Source organism: Periophthalmus magnuspinnatus, chromosome 21 (genome assembly GCF_009829125.3).
Source record: "Periophthalmus magnuspinnatus isolate fPerMag1 chromosome 21, fPerMag1.2.pri, whole genome shotgun sequence".
Taxonomy (NCBI): domain Eukaryota; kingdom Metazoa; phylum Chordata; class Actinopteri; order Gobiiformes; family Gobiidae; genus Periophthalmus; species Periophthalmus magnuspinnatus.
The window spans coordinates 33147536-33168296 of record NC_047146.1 but is presented as its reverse complement, the minus strand read 5'-3'; the positions used below and the strand labels follow the sequence as shown (position 1 = coordinate 33168296).

General features: G+C 44.2%; 1 protein-coding gene across 1 annotated transcript in view; it reads right to left on the bottom strand.

Moving 5' to 3' along the window:
- kalrna (kalirin RhoGEF kinase a) overlaps positions 1–20164 on the bottom strand; it is a 139491-nt gene extending 119327 nt beyond the window's left edge. The window contains exon 1 of the mRNA XM_033986554.2: positions 19924–20164. Within this exon, the coding sequence (XP_033842445.1) occupies positions 19924–19993 (70 nt within the window). The 5' untranslated portion in view covers positions 19994–20164. The remainder of the gene's footprint in view (positions 1–19923) is intronic.
- Positions 20165–20761: the final 597 nt, after the last annotated feature.

Sequence of the window (20761 nt, the reverse complement as noted above, 5' to 3'; positions counted from 1 at the left end):
CTTCAGACTCATTTTGGTCTTAAATGTTCGTATTAACCCTCTACATGATCCTGGGGTTTTTATTTCACTATTGTGTCTGTAAATCAAGATTTGAACATAAATAACAGACAAATCAGGTCCTTCTTTCCCCGAGGTCGCTCCTGTTAGCGTTAGCAACAGGTTTGATTGACAGCGTTGCTAAGGGGCGTTACCTTCAACAGCCTCTCTCCTGATTGGTTCTTTGGTTGTGGTCAGAATTTCAAATACCAAACTGCTCCAGATTCACCGGTGTAACTGCTGTAGCCTCGATGAGCTTCATTTGGAGCCTGTGGGTGACGTCAGAATCACTCAGTCTGTGGTTTCTAAAACGCTTTTTCAGACCTACTGCTTCATAATATCAATGACATGTTCTTTCTAATCTGGAAAACTAGAATCTAGATGCAGAATTACACCAAAAAAAGCAAAATATGTAGAAACAAAAGCCTCAAAGTTCCTCAAATTCAAAGTTCTTCTCAAGTAGAACATCTGCTGTAACATAATTGGCCGAGCGATGGAGCGTTAAAGGCTTTGAGAGGAACAGCTGGAAACTCGCTGTTTATTGTTGTACAAGTCTGAAGGCTTCGCTAACAAGAAAAGTGCACAGAGCAATCAGACGCAGCGTTTATCACCGTCTACGGAGAAACCAACACGGAACATTACTAAGGCAAATTGAAAAAGCCAAAACCAAAACAAGAGCCTTGATCGTAGCTTCATGATCTGATTTGTCAGGTTCATTCCACATAATAAATGATCTACAAAAGGCAGCGAAACGCGGGCGCATAGAAACGGAATCGATCGGAAACGGTTTGGGCTTTAAGGGCGAGACAAGAGAATCAATACCACAGCAGCAGCTCCCAGTGCAGCTCAGAACTCCTTATCTGCAGCTGACAGCTCCGCGGGCCGAGGGGAGCCATCTTTGTCTCCGGCTCCACAAACACCAGTGATGGGAGCTGAGTAATTACCCGGGTCAAGCGCTGCTGATCTCTGAGGAGGGTCCATTAGCAGAGTGGGGAGCGCCGGGTCCTTCACCCACAGAGAAGTGTCCATGTGACTGGACGACGGGGTAAACAGATCATTTTAGTCTCGTTTTAGCAGAACACTATAACGTATAATCTCTAAGTCTGTTCAGGAAACGGCTGTGAGACTTTTATTATGAAGGACTAGAGCTTTAACGGCACGACAGAAATGAATTACACTGGTCCCTGGTTTATCTCACGGGTCATGTTCTAAAAATAACCCGCAATAAGTAAAATCTGAAGTATCAGCTTTATTTTTTTTTACAATTGTTCTCTATGTTTTTTGGCTGTAAAACCCCTCATACTTTAAACACTTTTCTCACACAGGCACGGCCAATCAGGACGCAGAAGACAGTGGTCTACAGTCCAACAGCCAATCAGGACGCACGACACAATGGTCTACAGTCCCTTAGCCAATCAGGACACAGAACACAATGGTCTACAGTCCAACAGCCAATCAGGACGCACGACACAATGGTCTACAGTCCAACAGCCAATCAGGACGCAGAACACAATGGTCTACAGTCCAACAGCCAATCAGGACGCACGACACAATGGTCTACAGTCCAACAGCCAATCAGGACGCAGAACACAATGGTCTACAGTCCAACAGCCAATCAGGACGCACGACACAATGGTCTACAGTCCAACAGCCAATCAGGACGCACGACACAATGGTCTACAGTCCAACAGCCAATCAGGACGCATGACACAATGCACGTTCATACAGTGTAAAAATAAACATGTAAAATTGAACAAAAAAAAAATCAATGAAACAGCAAAAGGTGAAGTGAAATGCAGCAAAGGACGACTGTAACTCACTTACACCTTTAAGGCTCAAACGTCTTCACATCAAGGACCCACTCACACATTCACACACAACCTCCAACCTTCAGATCAGTGCACAAACGCTCTACCAACTGAGCCACGATCTCTCCTGTAACTACAGTAAAAAGTATGTAGAAAACAAACAGGATTTATTTTAAACCGAGTTGTTTTGGAGAGAGAGAGATTACATCATCGTGTGAACAGGTGTCGTGTTACAGGTCCTGATGGTAAAAGCCTAAAAAGGTTTGTTTTTAAATGATTATTTGTGTAAATGTAATCCAGTCATCGACTTTTCAGGGACAGAGGGAACAATCATTTTTGGGGTCAGTGTTTTGTGGGGACTTTCTCTTTGCACTTGTGGGGACTTTCTCTTTGCACTTGTGGGGACTTTCAGGTGTTCAGATGATTTATGATTAATGTGACTCATTATGGACACAAACTAAAGTCTTTCTGCTGTTTGTTTAGTGCAGTTTGTGTTTTAAACCGTGTTACACATGTAGAATGTTTTTGTCAGTGTCCAGATTATCGTTTATCGTTTATCGTCTACATTTTCTTCATCCATAAATTAAACTTCTTTAAGTGTCATCGTGGCTAAAACAGGCAGTATGTAAATGAAATAAACCTCCACTGCTCCTTTTCTCATCAATCAGAATAAAAGCCTCAGTCAGACACCTGCTCTGGGGACGTCATGACATCACGCTCCATCATCGAATCAGCTGTGACCACGCCCCGCCCTCGCAGACGGCGGCGGCGAAAGGCCTGAGTGATCCATTACAGTCCAAACGAACGCCAGAGAACCCAGAGTCTCAAGACGAAGAGGCTTTTAAGGAGGGAGACGAGACAGGAAGTGAAGCAAACGCCTTTCTCTACAACATTATAGAGACAAACATGAAATACGACGCACAAAAACACGACAGGATCAGAACAGACCCGTGTTATGAGGATCACTCAGTAAAAAACATTTTATCATCACAAGTTTTATTATCATGACACTCGCCTCACGAACAAACGGATTCATTATATTTGAGATATTTAGGGTCAATGGCTCAACAAAAACATCATGAACCTGAACAGAAGGTCAACTATTTGAAGGGGTTGTGTGGTGGGAGTGTAACGATACGTGTGGTCGGAGTGCAACGACACGTGTGGTCGGAGTGACACGCAGATCTCGATAATCAATACTGTCTCATAAATCACTTTATCGATTAATCGTTCAGTGTGTTATATTGTTGTGTCAGTGTCTTAAAGTCGTTTTAATATTATGGTTTATCACAGTATTTCTCTGTAGTGACATGTCGAGATTTAAAATGATCTTATTGTGGGACTTTTGACGACGATATTTCCACGATATTCCATTTATTTATCATCACTAGTGTCTGGGCAGTAAATCCCTCAGACTAGTGCCTTGGCAGAGGTCTTATTCTTTGTGTACTTTGTGTGTGTTGTGCGTTGTGTGTGTGTTGTGCGTTGTGTGTGTTCATGTGTGTGTTCATGTGTGTTGTGTGTGTTGTGCGTTGTGTGTGTTGTGTCCCTCCTGAGGCCTCGCTCTGTCCCCTGGAGAGTAATGAGCTCTAATCCACTTAAGCCTCTGTGTTTCTCACTGTCACCTCCACATCCAACACATTTTCTTCTTCTACTCTCCCATCTGGCAACGCAGCACAAAGGCGGGGGAGTGTGAGTGTGTGTGTGTGTGTGTGCGTGTGGGGGTGCGCGCGTGGGGGTGTGTGCGTGTGGGGGTGCGCGCGTGGGGGTGTGCATGTGTGTGTGCAGAGGGAATCCCTGTCTCTATCCTCCAGCAGCGCCTTATTGTGCGTGTCTTTGTGTATGTGTGTGTGTGTGTGTGAGGAGGGGCGCTCTCACTCACACACACACACCCCCCCCTACATATATACACACACACACACACACACACTCATCAATAACACTCATGGAGCTGCTCCTCACAGTGACTCAGGTCTGAGCTAAAGGAACAGGACAATGTGATGGAGAGTCATAAAAGTGTGTGCTGTGTTCAGGAGTCTGCACACACACACAGACACACATATACACACACACACACACATATACACACACGGGCGTGACACATGCGTTTGTGGACCCACCAGGCTGATCTCTCAACACTAAAATACACAATAACACAAACTAAGACCATTACATAAGTATATACAGAATACTGAGCTTTAAAAGTTTAAAAGTTTAAAAGTTTAAATGTGAGTTTGGTCAGAATGTTTTGTCTGTCCAAGATGGAAAACTGTGGAATAGTCTTCTGGTAACCCTGAGAGAATGTCCCGTACAGTTCTTTTGAAGCTCAAATGAAAACACGCTTCATCTACAGTGGAAATGTCTTTCTTTCTTTATTCTTTATTTGACAGGGACCATGTACAAATTCATTAATCTTACAAGGAAAAGATGATTTGCACCAGATTTAGCTACTGCTATGTGAGTTTAACTTTTCTACAGACACATATTTGCATGTACAAATATGAAGGGGGTGTGTGTAAAATGTGTAAAAACTGACTGAAAACATGGAGTGTGCAATGAATGGAACGTGCAATAATGGAACTGTGCAATGTGTGGAATGTTCATGTTTGGCTCTGAAAGTTTCGATCGTTGGGAGAGTTTGTTCATTTGCTCCAAACCTCTGTCCCAAAATGCCCAAAACTGCAGATTTTCTGAAGTGCTGCATCGTCTGCATTCAACCCGACTCGTCGACTGCTCTGTATTCTGCTCATATCCCAGAATGCAAAGCACACCTGGCAGAAGGCAGCAGCTATGTAGGTCACACACGGGGAGTGGACTGGTGCTGCTGGGTCACACTCAGAACAATGTCGTGGAACAAACTCCACACATCTGACCTATTTTTAGTTTACTACACAAAATCTGAATCTTAAACGTGCCGCAGATCCAAACTCCATCAGCTTTAGTCTCAGGAAACAGGACGCACAACATCACGGCTTCATCGTTTACCTGTTTCTATGGAAGAATCCGGCACCTCGTTACAGTTATGAGCCGTAATGAAGAGGCTAAACGCGCCGTAATGAACATGAAAACTGGAGCTAGATTAGAACAACAGACGCCTCTAATGTTACAAATGTATTTCCCAGTAAATGTGGCTTCAGCAGATGCCACTTCCCGTCTCTCTTCACCACAGCGCACTCAAGTCTCCAGCGTCTCCGAATGTGTCCCCAAACTCCCACAACACTAACCAAAAACACAAACTGGACTGGAACAAAAACGACTCACCGGCTCCACATCTGAAGCGGCTGCACTTAAACTATTAACAATTATGAATCATTTAATCTGAGACGCTGAAGCCGCACAGCCCCGCGGGTTTGAGGCCGGTCCAGCTGCAGCAAGATACAGGACTGGACAGAAACGGGCGTCTGCACCGTATCTAAGCTTTTAATAACATGATATTACCAGATAACACTAGGGGGCGCTCTGAGTGGACTGAGGCGAGTTACAGAGCAGAAACGATAAGTAAAGTAAACATCACAGTCGGTGTGTGCGGTCACGGCTTTAACATATGTCATCAGTGTAGAGATGGGACGATTTTAACATTTAGACTCACGATTATTGTGACCAAAATAATCAAGATCAGCGATATCACAATAAATATTAAACTGAGGCAGTTTAACGTCCTCACATGTGACACCAGGTCCTTGGAGGTTATAGGTTCAGATTCATTCATTATTGTTGTAAAACCTGTGAATAATCTGTGCACTCAGCTGTGCAAAATGCTGTTCTGCTAGTGCTAACCTAGTGATAGCAAAGACACAAACACAGATCCATACAAATCCAAACTAACACAAACTACATTCACTAGTTTATTTCTCGTGGTGTTACTGATATTTTCAGCTCAAGTTTGTCAAAAGGTGCAGGATGTGTGTCGTAAATGTGCGTGAGTCGCTCGTGTTTGTCCTCGGAGCCGTATCTTTTCTCCTTCAGGCTCTGCAGTTCGGTGGCTCATCTTGTTGGTCTTATTTTTCAAATCCATAATAATTCCACACATCAGACTTCACCTTCTTGAATGGAGGATATAAATGTGTGGAGTCACTGGGATCCACGAGCCACGACGTGACTGAGGTGAAGAACCATCCACAAATCAGAACAGACAGATAACAAGTGTCACTGCTATGACAGAGCGCCCCCTTGTGGACAAACACGACTGTTTTAATCTAAACATCTGGTGCCGTAAAGATGATTATAATTGAGTGCAATGGTCACGATTATTAAAAAATGCCACGAACAATTAATTACAGACCTTTTGTACCGCGATTAACGACATTAGCGTGTATCGTCCTGCCCCTAGTCCGCACAGAGCAGACTCTGATCAGGGCTAAAGACTCAGGAGAGACTTTATACAAACTCAAACACTTAAAATAATCCGAATGAATCCAGTGCTGAAATCTCAACTAAATTCAAACTGACAAAAGTCCATTTTATACAGTTTATGTCGACGGCAAACACTCTACCAACTGAGCCACCGTCGCCCTATAGGCTCTTCCACACTCACAATGTGTAACGAAAAACACATTTTTACAATTTGAAAATCCTTTAAAGCTGTTATATTCTGGAGGATTCAGCACATTTACTCCAGCGTTGACCACATGACACCGTCTTAAAGTTAAAACACTGCCTTTAACTCAGACGACTGAAAATCAAATCTCTCTCCACAGGTGAGGCTCATATTCAAATATTCATGAGGTCACATGACCAGAGGAGGATCAGTATCATCTACAAATCCTAATCTTTAGACTTTGGGTGTTACTCGTGTGATTAGACGCTCGTGTGGAGGAGGATTCACTCACAATAGTAAATCCAGCCGTGGTACTGGGTGGACTCGCTTAATCCCAGAGTCTGGAGCAGGTCTGTGTTTGAACGAGCGGATTAAAGGTCCTCAGAATCACACACATTTATACAGAGAAGAGGTCACAGGGCAGAGCTTTAAAACCTCTGATTCTGGGTGTCAGACTCGCCTTTTTGCTCTTAAATGTTCGTATTAACCCTCTACATGATCCTGGGGTTTTTATTTCACTATTGTGTCTGTAAATCAAGATCTGAACATTAATAACAGACAAATCAGGTCCTTCTGTCTTTGATATCTCAGTGTTACCTTCATCTGATTGGCTCTTTGGTTGCTATGATACTCGTGGTCAGAATTCCAGATACACGCTCCACATCGTCCCTGTACCTGCTCCAGGTCGATGAGCTTCACCTGGAGCTGAAGCTGTGGTGACGTCGCTTCAGTCTGATCTTCACTGGTGCCTTGTGTTTTGTCTCATATTTGGATCCAGAGTTTAGACAAAGTCCAGGTTCATTCTCCCTACAGCCCCTCACAAGAAAAAAAGCTTCAGTGTTTCTCAACCTGTGGTGAGGGGGTCATTCTGGGCACGTGGGCTGCAGCTGGTGGGACGTCCTGAGTTTGTGTCTAAAACCAGTCGTAGTTATTTATTCAACCCTCCTCAAAACTGAAACTACTTTAAGAAACCGACCGAGGTAAGCAGGAGAATCCCAGAGAAACAAACCAGGACTAAACCAGGACCAAACCTGGACTAAACCTGGACCAAACCTGGACTAAACCAGGACCAAATCTGGACTAAACCAGGACTAAACCTGGACCAAATCTGGACTAAACCAGGACTAAACCAGGACTAAACCAGGACTAAACCTGGACTAAACCAGGTCTATACCAGGACTAAACCTGGACCAAACCAGGACTAAACCAGGTCTATACCAGGACTAAACCAGGACTAAACCTGGACCAAACCAGGAATAAACCAGGACTAAACCAGGACTAAACCAGGACCAAACCAGGACTAAACCAGGACCAAACCAGGACTAAACCAGGACTAAACCAGGACTAAACCAGGACTAAACCAGGACTAAACTTGGACCAAACCTGGACTAAACCAGGACTAAAGCAGGACTAAACCAGGACTAAACCAGGACTAAACCTGGACTAAACCAGGACTAAACCAGGACTAAACCAGGACTAAACCTGGACCAAACCTGGACTAAACCAGGACTAAACCAGGTCTATACCAGGACTAAACCAGGACTAAACCTGGACCAAACCAGGACTAAACCAGGACTAAACCAGGATTAAACCAGGTCTATACCAGGACTAAACCAGGACTAAACCTGGACCAAACCAGGAATAAACCAGGACTAAACCAGGACTAAACAGACTTATTCATACCTCTGAAGTTCAGATCTGATCATATTTCAACAAAAAAAAAAAAAAACTCCCCATTTTTGCAAAGAAAAGTCCCCAGATTAAATATTGAGCCTAAATTTACTGTTCCATCTGTGTGACCTGCACGAGTCGATGTCGTGACCTTTGACACAGGTCCACACAGAAGGACTTGGGTCAGTTTGTTTTTTATGTGGCTTTAGTTTAAAATCATAAAACACATCCCTGATCATCACCATCTCAGAAGAAACTGATCTGAAAGTGACGCTCCAGGTTGAACTGAAATCACTCAAATGTGCTGTAATATTCACCATGATCTGATTATAATCTAATCTTTCTGAACAGTGTGGAGAGACTCGGCCTGGACGTTCTTTTGGCGGCTCTTCTGTTTTTACCTCGATCGACCTCGACACAAGTGACCACAGATGTCGTCAGCTGCGTCCACGAGCTTCACGTCTATGTCGCCGTTTACGAGATTCAACTCATTTCACCCCAAAGATTTGAATGTTTTTCCCTCGAATATTTAGTGTTGGAACAGAGGCCATTTGAACTTCCACTAGAGACGCCACAGAAAAAGAAGTGACTGAGTGTGACGTGTATCATAGCAACCAAAGAGCCAATCAGGAGCGAGGATGTTGAAGAAGGACCTGATTTGTCTGTTATTAATGTTCATATCTTGATTTACAGACACAATAGTGAAATAAAAACCCCAGGATCATGTAGAGGGTTAATACGAACATTTAAGACCAGAATGAGTCTGAAGCAGCAGAGACAGAGAGAGGGGACAGTTTTTACATCACTTCCTGTTTGTAGCGCAGTGGCTAGCAGGTTAGCTACGTCCGTTTATGTAAACAGTCTGTGGATCCACGTGGAGCAGGGGGGATGTGGTCTCATTTCTCCTGAGTCTTGGTGAAACAGACTCACACTTCACTGAACGTAACACAGGGACAGTGACCGGGTTTTATGGATTAACTGTTTATTGATCATAGTATTGATTGATAAACAATCTGTAAGAGCAGGTCTTACAGATCTTTTTTTTTTTTGTTGTTGCTAAAATTAGCTTCAAAGCAGAAAATGATGCACACAAGATTTTCTGTCCGAGGTTTTATTTAGGAAGAGACATTCGGCAAAACCAGAGCCGAGTGTCGAGCCGAGTGGACTGTCAGGTACACTCAAGATATGAACATTAATAACAGACACATCAGGTCCTTCTTTCCCCGCTAGCGTTAGCAACAGGTTTGTTTGACAGTGTTGCTAAGCGCCCGCCCCCTGCTAAACCAATGGTTTGGGTGGGAAGAACCTTCAACAGCCTCACTCCTGATTGGCTCTTTGGTTGCTATGATACTCACAGTCATATGTAACAGCTCCAGATTCGCCTCTACACCTGCTCTGGGATCGATGAGCTTCATTTGGAGCTGAAGCTGTGGTGACGTCTCACTCAGTCTCTTCTTTACACAGTCTGTGGTTTCAAAACAAACCTCGTATTTTAGTAAAACTGCCTTTTTTATGTGATTACACTAAAAAAACTTTTTCCACGTCACTCTTCGCTCAAACCGTTGGTCCAGTCTCCAGTTCGTCTTCATCGCTCCGACATCAGAAGTCTGATCTAACAGGAACAATAGTACTTTTACACTTTTACACTTTTACACTCAGAGTTTGGCGTTTGTAACGGCGTGACGAGATCCCTCCATTTTTCCATGATGCAAAGTGCAAGAACTTCTTCGGCTCTGAGGCAAATAGTGATATTTACTAAATTATAACTTTAATCCTTCTGTGTTTTTAAGTAACAGCCTGGAGTGCGTTCACATTATTGTTGTAGAATGTTCAGGAAAAGCAGCTGATAACCCCACAGACGTCACAGTCGGACGTCTCCCAGAGTATCTGTTCAGCAGTGGAAGTTTGGGCTTTTTCTTTTTATATAAATCCGTTTTATATAAATCCATGTGCTTTCACACATTAGTCCTGAAGCTTTTAGCAGATTAGCTGCAGAATTTGGTCTAATTACAAGTTCAGACACTTTCCACTTTCCGAGCCGCTCTTCTTCTAATGGCATTGAGGTTTTGGAGCAGATCTCGTAAACATCTCCTACGAATAGACCAGCAGACTCTGTTTATCTGTGTGGTTTTGTGCCATTTCCAGCGTCCCCAGCTGCGTCTCACCTGTTCCTACACACCATCCCTCAAAACGACGTCTAATAGGTTTTATTAGTACGTCTGAAAGCAACGGTAGCACGGCAACGGCGGCGCTATAGACAGAGCCGTGTCTGTATAGCTGCAGTACAGACAGACGGGCGGCGTCAGCTGCCTCTCAGACACTGGCTCTGATTGCGGAGTGGAGGTCTCAATGTGCGTTACTTCCTGTTTCCGCCGATAATTTAGAATATCCTATTTATAACCGGCTGATTAGCATAGCATCGAGCAGAAGAGCTTTTTCCTGTCACTGGGTTTGAGACGTTTGACTCATTTATGTTTCTTTTTACAGCTGCATCTGTTTGTATTTAAACCAACCAGTCACTATAATCACTGTATCGATCATCATTGTATCGATAATCACTGTATCGATAATCACTGTATCGATAATCACTGTATCTATAATCACTGTATCGATAATCACTGTATCTATAATCACTGTATCGATAATCACTGTATCGATAATCACTGTATCTATAATCACTGTATCGATAATCACTGTATCTATAATCACTGTATCTATAATCACTGTATCGATAATCACTGTATCGATAATCACTGTATCGATAATCACTGTATCGATAATCACTGTATCATGTCAGTTTTATCGATTATCGTCTGTGTTTACTTCAGCGATATATCAAACTTCAGAAAGTGTTCTGGTGACAGGCCGACCTCTTCCTATTGTAAATAAATAAAAATAGTTCTTTCTATAAAAACATTTTACTTTTATCTGTTATATTTTGAATGTTTTAAATTGCAGTGTTGATTCTTCTAGTTGAAAACTGCAGCACTGATTCCCACCTGCCCCTTTACGTTATGTCACCATAAACGTCATGGACCTCCCTCTGGACCTCCCTCTGGACCTGTCCTGGACCTGTCCTGGACCTCCCTCTGGACCTCCCTCTGGACCTCCCTCTGGACCTCCCTCTGGACCTCCCTCTGGACCTGTCCTGGACCTGTCCTGGACCTCCCTCTGGACCTCCCTCTGGACCTCCCTCTGGACCTCCCTCTGGACCTCCCTCTGGACCTCCCTCTGGACCTCCCTCTGGACCTCAAACGGTCAAACGGTGATACACAGATTGAGCAGTGTCCAAGTGAAAATCTAATGAGAGAATGAATTACATCACAGGGGGCGCTATGTGTGGACTGGAGAAAACGGGGGTCGTCTGAGCGATGATCTTGGACGCCGGAGAATAAAGATTACACAAACATGAATCACTACAAACACGATTTAAGTATAAAACGAGAAGCTAAACAATTACAAAACGCTCAAAGCTCTTGAATCAGGTTTGAATAAAAAGAGGTTTTCTGATGAACTCAAATTGTCACTTTCACCGTGTGAAAAGCTCCATTATGTGGGTCTGTTCATTACCTGTTGCCATGGCGCCTGTGGCAGGTGGTTAAAGCGTCTGACGACCTTTTCATGATGATTGTGCAGATTTACAGAGACCTACGTTCTGTGTAAGACCTGGAGCATTTTCATCCTGTTGACCCCATTAGCATTTTCACACAAAAGGTCAAAGGGTGAAGTCGACCTGTCATGAGAACACACAAGAGCGATAAAAGCACGGCCTGGACAAAAAAAAAGTCGACACCTGGATTTAACTACGCAAAATACGAGCCTCCTGTTGGGTCATTTCTGCAACAAGTTATTTAATCCCAACTGGTGCAATGTCCAGGTCGTCCAGAGCAAAAGACGAAGTTTAAATCTGTCAACGGGACAAACTGTTGAAGAAGTGAACGACAGATCTAAGGAAACTGCAGAAAGTAATAAAATTGTGGCCAGAAAAAAGTCCTGAGTGATCGCGATCGGCGACACTTTTGGTGAAATCAAATAGAAGAAAAAAAACGGTAGAACTCAGGGCTGTGTAGTGAAAGTAAGAGCATTTCCACAGGCCTTAGTCACTTCCTTATATAATCACGATAAACGATAGTATTGAAGCTACTTTAAGTCACTGAAACAATTCAAATAAAACAGGATAATTCTAATGAACCATTTTTTAAAATACAGCATCATTAAAAGTCTGAGCTACAGCAAAGAAATGACAGAAAGACCCAAAGATGAGTCCAGGACGTGACTTTTCCCAAATATACTGTTGATGATTTTTAGAAACAGGGTTATAATTTACTGTAGGTTGGGTTAAGGTTATGGGGATGTTTTATTCTCCTTGTCTCAACTTACACCATAAAATAAAGCGTTGAACAGAAGTTTACATATTACCGTTACACCCAGAGCTACGTCATTATCACTTCTGCCAAAACATGGGTATGATACGGACCAAACTGCATCGTCTCCCTCGTGGAGCTCACGATGGAGCCACAAAGCCCTGATGGATCACACATACAGGTTTGTAGCAAAGGTTTCAGCAGCACCTTTTCAACACACGAGCTCATTCTGTCGTATTTCTACTATAAACATTTATTTTATTACAATACAACATGAGTCTGTTTACAGCTGTGTCCTAAAACCACAGGGGTCATCCTCCAAGTCGAGCCCCTACAGAGGAAATGGGGCAAAGGATCAGGTTCAGCTGCCCAGAGGAACTGCATGGACTCGACATATATTTATAAATGGACATAGGGAACCTGCTGCTGCTGTGTTCTAAACAGGAAGTGATCATGGACGCACATCCGGCTCCATCGACTCTGGCTCCAAGTCACTTTACATTAGTCAGACCCCTCAGAATCAGGGGCCACGTGTCACTTTCAAGGTCTTTATAGGAAGACTTTGACGCCATGTGGAAGTTAGTGGAGGTTATACTTTCCTACCATTTGACCCATCCTTTGACCCATCCTTTAACCCATCCTTTGACCCATAAAACCATAAACCCGTCTGTAGATGTTGAGAGAGGATTATGGTCCATGGTCTGGAGGATCAGCCACATCGTGTCCATATTAGACTCAGAGGAAACACGACAGACAGACCCAATACCACAGCACGCACAGATAAAGCAGCACTACGTCACCTCACTATGGCATTAAACACATCTATCTCCATGGAGACAAGAAGGCCATTCCACCAGGCCAAGTGACAGGTCAGATCTGGGCACAGGTGACCCCCCTCACACAGTTTTGATACATGTTTGGTTTAATGATGCGAAAGAGAAAATCACAAGCAAAGCAATAAAACAAGAGGCAGGTCCCCCACCAGAAAAGTTACACAGTGCAGCTTTAAGTGACTCCCTCTGTAGTGACAGGTCTGTTAAAGGTCTTTTCTTCGGCTAACCACAAGGGGGCAGTGATCGGTATGTTGTAGATGGATTTATTGATCCGAGCGTGGGGTCACCTCGAGCGGCCCATCGCTGTTTGACCTTTCCCAACTGAAAACAGAGTAAAGAATCTGTGCGTTTGAGGAGATCAGGACTTTAGAGAAGCTTTTTAACTTTAACTTGTGTGTTTCAGTCCAGTTATTTCTACTGTGGTCAACAGACAGAATCAAACTGTAGATTATTGTAGATTATTGTTGGCAAACAGGCAGACCTGGTTTAGTTCATGGTCATTTTTGAAAAACCCTGTAGATTAACTTGTTGCAAACGAGTGTCTGCGCTCTGCCCTGTGGAGTCTGGATGTTGTTAATTAAAACGCTGGCACTTGGCCGACTATTTCTGTGGGACTGTCAGATCAGCTCAGAGCTCCGTTTCATCAAAAGAGAAATCACTGCAAAGACACAACATCTGAGGCCAAGTTGTGCGTGTAATCGTTTGCATTCATCAAACTCCCCTCTGCAGACGCCTGAGTAAAGACGCGGATAAACTCCCCTCTGCAGACGATAAACTCCCCCCTGCAGATGATAAACTCCCCCCTGCAGACGATAAACTCCCCCCTGCAGACGATAAACTCCCCCCTGCAGACGATAAACTCCCCTCTGCAGACGATAAACTCCCCCCTGCAGACGATAAACTCCCCCCTGCAGACGATAAACTCCCCCCTGCAGACGATAAACTCCCCCCTGCAGACGATAAACTCCCCCCTGCAGACGATAAACTCCCCCCTGCAGACAAACTCCCCTCTGCAGACGCCTGAGTAAAGACGAGGATAAACTCCCCTCTGCAGACGATAAACTCCCCCCTGCAGATGATAAACTCCCCCCTGCAGACGATAAACTCCCCCCTGCAGACGATAAACTCCCCCCTGCAGACGATAAACTCCCCCCTGCAGACGATAAACTCCCCCCTGCAGACGATAAACTCCCCCCTGCAGACAAACTCCCCTCTGCAGACGCCTGAGTAAAGACGAGGATAAACTCCCCTCTGCAGACGATAAACTCCCCCCTGCAGACGATAAACTCCCCTCTGCAGACGATAAACTCCCCTCTGCAGACGATAAACTCCCCTCTGCAGACGATAAACTCCCCCCTGCAGACGATAAACTCCCCCCTGCAGACGATAAACTCCCCCCTGCAGACGATAAACTCCCCTCTGCAGACGATAAACTCCCCCCTGCAGATGATAAACTCCCCCCTGCAGACGATAAACTCCCCCCTGCAGACGATAAACTCCCCCCTGCAGACGATAAACTCCCCTCTGCAGACGATAAACTCCCCCCTGCAGACGATAAACTCCCCCCTGCAGACGATAAACTCCCCCCTGCAGACGATAAAGTCCCCTCTGCAGACGCCTGAGTAAAGACGAGGATAAACTCCCCTCTGCAGATGATAAACTCCCCTCTGCAGACGATAAACTCCCCCCTGCAGACGATAAACTCCCCTCTGCAGACGATAAACTCCCCTCTGCAGACGATAAACTCCCCTCTGCAGACGATAAACTCCCCCCTGCAGACGATAAACTCCCCCCTGCAGACGATAAACTCCCCTCTGCAGACGATAAACTCCCCCCTGCAGACGATAAACTCCCCCCTGCAGACGATAAACTCCCCCCTGCAGACGATAAACTCCCCCCTGCAGACGATAAACTCCCCCCTGCAGACGATAAACTCCCCCCTGCAGACGATAAACTCCCCCCTGCAGACGATAAAGTCCCCTCTGCAGACGCCTGAGTAAAGACGAGGATAAACTCCCCTCTGCAGACGATAAACTCCCCTCTGCAGACGATAAACTCCCCTCTGCAGACGATAAACTCCCCTCTGCAGACGATAAACTCCCCTCTGCAGACGATAAACTCCCCTCTGCAGACGATAAACTCCCCTCTGCAGACGCATGTTTTCTAAAACCTCAAACACTCCTGAAAATGTAAAGAAAACTGTATTTAAAACATTCAGTGTGATTAAAGGATTAAAGAGTGTGAATAATCCCACAGGTGTTACAGATGTTTGGGGAGTATTTTAAATCAAACAGGTCAGACATGGTGTGATGACCACAGTGTGGGTGGAGATGGAGCAGGTGAGTGTGGACCTGGACAGAGGCTTTTGGAGCCCAGAACATCTGAATCTAGATCGTATCATAAAAGTTGAATGGTGTTGTACTTCGACGCTTCTCGTTGCCGTGTTAGAGCTTCTTGTTTCTATGGAGATGACAAAGGGACAATGTTTTATCGTGACAGTGTTGGGGCCATATTAAAAATGAGGCCCACGCAGCTTCAGGACTGATGGAGCTTCAGGACTGATGGAGCTTCAGGACTGATGGAGCTTCAGGACTGATGGAGCTTCAGGACTGATGGAGCTTCAGGACTGATGGAGCTTCAGGACCGATGGAGCGATGGGGCTTCATCAACTTGACCAAACTGACACAGAGACACACAGATGGGACATGGGTGTGTTCTGTTCACACTCAGAGCGTCACTCTCTGTCACTCTCGATGTAAAAACAACAGCTTTTCACTGTCATTAAAGAATTTATGATGGAGCTTAAACTTTAGTGACGTGTTTCTGTTTGGCCTCATCCCTCAGAAAGAAAACAGCCACAGATCATGTTTGTATTTTTGTGCAAATGAAGGTCGTTTCAGCCTCTTTTTACCTGTCAGACCTTCTCCGTCTTTAACAGTTTTAGATCAGACTGAAAACACACCTCTCCGCCCTGGCATTTAACACGAGACCAGCTTTATTGTTCTTTTCCTGTGTACAACATATTTGAAGTTCTGAAGTAAATACAGACAATACACGATAATATTGAAACTCCCAAAAACCCAACCACAAAAACTATTATAAATCTACAATATTCTTCAAAATCATGAGCTGCAAGAAATAAACAGCAGAACGAAACACTTTAGTCGTTAGTTTGAGTCAGACAAGTTATTTTTAAAAACTTTTACGGCTTAAATTTGATCATATAGACACAAAACAATCAAAAATGTCCAAGTAGAGCAAAGAAAAAGAAACACGATAAATGCTGAGTCCAAAATGATACTTTTCCCTCATAAACCGCACGATAGTCTAAGTTAACTGTGTATTTATTTTTGTTGACTTTGTTGACTTTGTTGACGGCTGAAGTTAAATGTGCTTTAAAAATTAAACTGAATTGAACCGGCCGTTCTGAGATGTGAAATGATGAATTACTCACGATAAACGCGGTGTGGCTGAAACAGAAGTAGTCCCATGTGAAGTGGGGACATAAGGATCCATGTGTTTTACGCTCTGAGTGTTAATTGGCTTAATTAGTGAAACAAAAGAAATCCGTCTGTAGTTTTGGGGATTCTGCGGTGGAGACACTTCCAGCCCCATTACCACTTTTATTTGTGTCACTTCTTAAACTCATAAAGGAGCGTTTAAACGCCCACTCGAGCATTTAAACGCCCACTCACACTCGTTAAACGCACACGGTGTGCAGCAGAAACACATCATGTCAGAGTAATTTGAACACTTTACCTAACGAGAACACACTTAAGAGCACACCTAACTAGAACACACTAACTAGAACACACCTGACTAAAACACACTAACTAGAACACACTTAAGAACACACCTGACTAAAACACACCTAACTAGAACACACTAACTAGAACACACCTGACTAAAACACACTAACTAGAACACACTTAAGAACACACCTGACTAAAACACACCTAACTAGAGCACACCTAACTAGAACACACTAACTAGAACACACCTGACTAAAACACACTAACTAGAACACACTAACTAGAACACACCTACTAGAACACACCTACTAGAACACACCTGACTAGAACACACCTAACTAGAACACACTAACTAGAACACACTAACTAGAACACACCTGACTAAAACACACTAACTAGAACACACCTGACTAAAACACACCTAACTAGAACACACCTGACTAGAACACACCTGACTAGAACACACCTGACTAGAACACACTTAAGAACACACTAACTAGAACACACATAACTAGAACACACTAACTAGAACACACCTGACTAAAACACACCAACTAGAACACACCTGACTAAAACACACCTAACCAGAACACACCTAACTAGAACACACCTGACTAAAACACACTAACTAGAACACACTTGGCTAAAACACACCTAACCAGAACACACTAACTAGAACACACCTGACTAAAACACACTAACTAGAACACACCTGGCTAAAACACACCTAACCAGAACACACCTAACTAGAACACACTAACTAGAACACACCTGACTAGAACACACTTAAGAACACACTAACTAAAACACACCTGACAAAAACACACCTAACTAGAACACACTTAAGAACACACCTAACTAGAACACACCTAACCAGAACACACCTAACCAGAACACACCTAACCAGAACACACCTAACTAGAACACACCTGACTAAAACACAACTGACTAGAACACACCTAACTAGAACACACCTGACTAAAACACACCTGACTAAAACACACCTAACCAGAACACACCTAACCAGAACACACCTAACCAGAACACACTAACTAGAACACACTAACTAAAACACACCTAACCAGAACACACCTAACCAGAACACACTAACTAGAACACACTAACTAAAACACACCTAACTAGAACACACCTGACTAAAACACACTAACTAGAACACACCTAACTAGAACACACCTGACTAAAACACACTAACTAGAACACACTTAAGAACACACTAACCAGAACACACCTAACCAGAACACACTAACTAGAACACACCTAACTAGAACACACCTAACCAGAACACACCTAACCAGAACACACCTAACCAGAACACACTAACTAAAACACACCTGACTAGAACACACCTGACTAGAACACACCTGACTAAAACACACTAACTAGAACACACTTAAGAACACACTAACTAGAACACACCTAACTAGAATACACCTAACCAGAACACACTAACTAGAACACACTAACTAAAACACACCTAACTAGAACACACCTAACCAGAACACACTAACTAAAACACACCTAACTAGAACACACCTGACTAAAACACACTAACTAGAACACACTAACTAGAACACACTTAAGAACACACTAACTAGAACACACCTAACTAGAACACACCTAACTAGAATACACCTAACCAGAACACACTAACTAGAACACACCTAACTAGAATACACCTAACTAGAATACACCTAACCATAACACACCTAACCATAACACACCTAACCAGAACACACCTAACCAGAACACACTAACTAGAACACACCTAACCAGAACACACTAACTAGAACACACCTAACTAGAGCACACCTAACCAGAACACACCTAACCAGAACACACCTAACCAGAACACACTTAAGAACACACCTAACTAGAACACACCTAACCAGAACACACTAACTAGAACACACCTCACCAGAACACACTTAACTAGAACACACCTAACCAGAACACACCTAACTAGAACACACCTGACTAGAAAACACCTGACTAGAACACACCTGACTAGAACACACCTAACTAGAACACACTAACTAGAACACACCTATCCAGAACACACCTGACTAGAACACACCTGACTAGAACACACCTATCCAGAACACACCTAACCAGAACACACCTAACAAGAACACACTAACTAAAACACACCTGACTAGAACACACCTAACCAGAACACACCTAACCAGAACACACTTAAGAACACACTTAAGAACACACCTGACAAAAACACACCTGACTAGAACACACCTGACTAGAACACATTTAACTAGAACACACTTAAGAACACACCTGACAAAAACACAGCTGACTAGAACACACCTGACTAGAACACACCTGACTAGAACACACCTGACTAGAACACACCTGACTAGAACACACCTGACCAGGGCAAACCTGACTAGAACACATTAACTAGAACAAACCTGACTAGAACACACCTAACTAGAACACACCTAACTAGAACACACCTAACTAGAACACACCTAACTAGAACACACCTAACTAGAATACACCTGACTAGAACACACCTGACCAAAACACACCTAACCAGAACACACTAACTAGAACACACCTAACCAGAACACACCTAACTAGAACACACCTGACTAGAACACACCTAACTAGAACACACCTGACCAGCACACACACAAACCCGGTGCGCCGCGTCATGAGCATCTTGAACACATTTACTGATCTCCAGGCAGATCCTCCATGACTCCATTCTTTCTCCATTCTTTCTTTTGTGGAGCTCACTGTCACTGCACACGAGCAGAGCGCACATCCACAGCGCAAAATCTGCCCTCTCCCCGCACAATCTGCCCTCTGCCCGCACAGAGACGGTGTGGTCAGTGTGTGGTCAGTGTGTGGTCAGTGTGCGGTCAGTGTGTGCATGTCCTGTACCTGTTTTGTAGAAGGCATCAGTGTCTGGGTCGCTGCTGGGCGCCTCCTCGGCCGCTTCTGCAGGGTTCATTCCGCTTCTGATACAATCCACCGACAAAGAAAGACAGAAACAAGGCGCCGGTCCCGCTCGTGTCCGTGTGCGTTACATGTTTGTGTCCTCTGGTCCGTGTCCAGCCCTCCTCCGCTCCCCCGGGCCGCTCCCCCGGGCCGCTCCGCGCGTCTTTCAGCCGCTCTCTTCGGTTTGTTTGGTGTTTCGGGGCTGGTTTGGTTCCTCTCTATTGTTCCCCGGTCCAAGCTTTCTCTCTGCGCCGCTGTCCGCCAGGGTCTGTGCTCCCCCTCCCTCTGCCCGCGCGCCGCCCTCCTCCTCTCCTCCTCCTCCTCCTCCTCTCCTCCTCCTCTCCTCCTCTTCTCCTCCCTCTCCTTCACTCCTGTTCTCTTGTCTTCACTGGCCTCATGCACAGCCCTTATAAAGTGAAGCTATGGCCTTGGCTGCAAAATGTCCAACTTCAAAGACTCTATAGACCGAAAAACTGACTGAAAACACGCCCCCTGTCGGCCTCGCGCGGCACTGCAACAATAATGACATTTAAGGCCATGTTACAATAGACACAGAGATAGTGCAGCTTTAATGCAGACAGTGTGCGTGTGCGTGGAAACAAATCAGTTAATGCTGTCTGTAGAATGATGAGGGTCATGGGGCGGGCTACATGCGCCCCCTAGTGGTGCAACCTATTTGAATGTTTAGTGTAATCGAGTAAAAAAGCCCACACAGTGTTTATGGCTCCTAAAAAATTAAAAAAATTAAAAAAATGCAAAAACCTTCCTCATTTTCAAATAC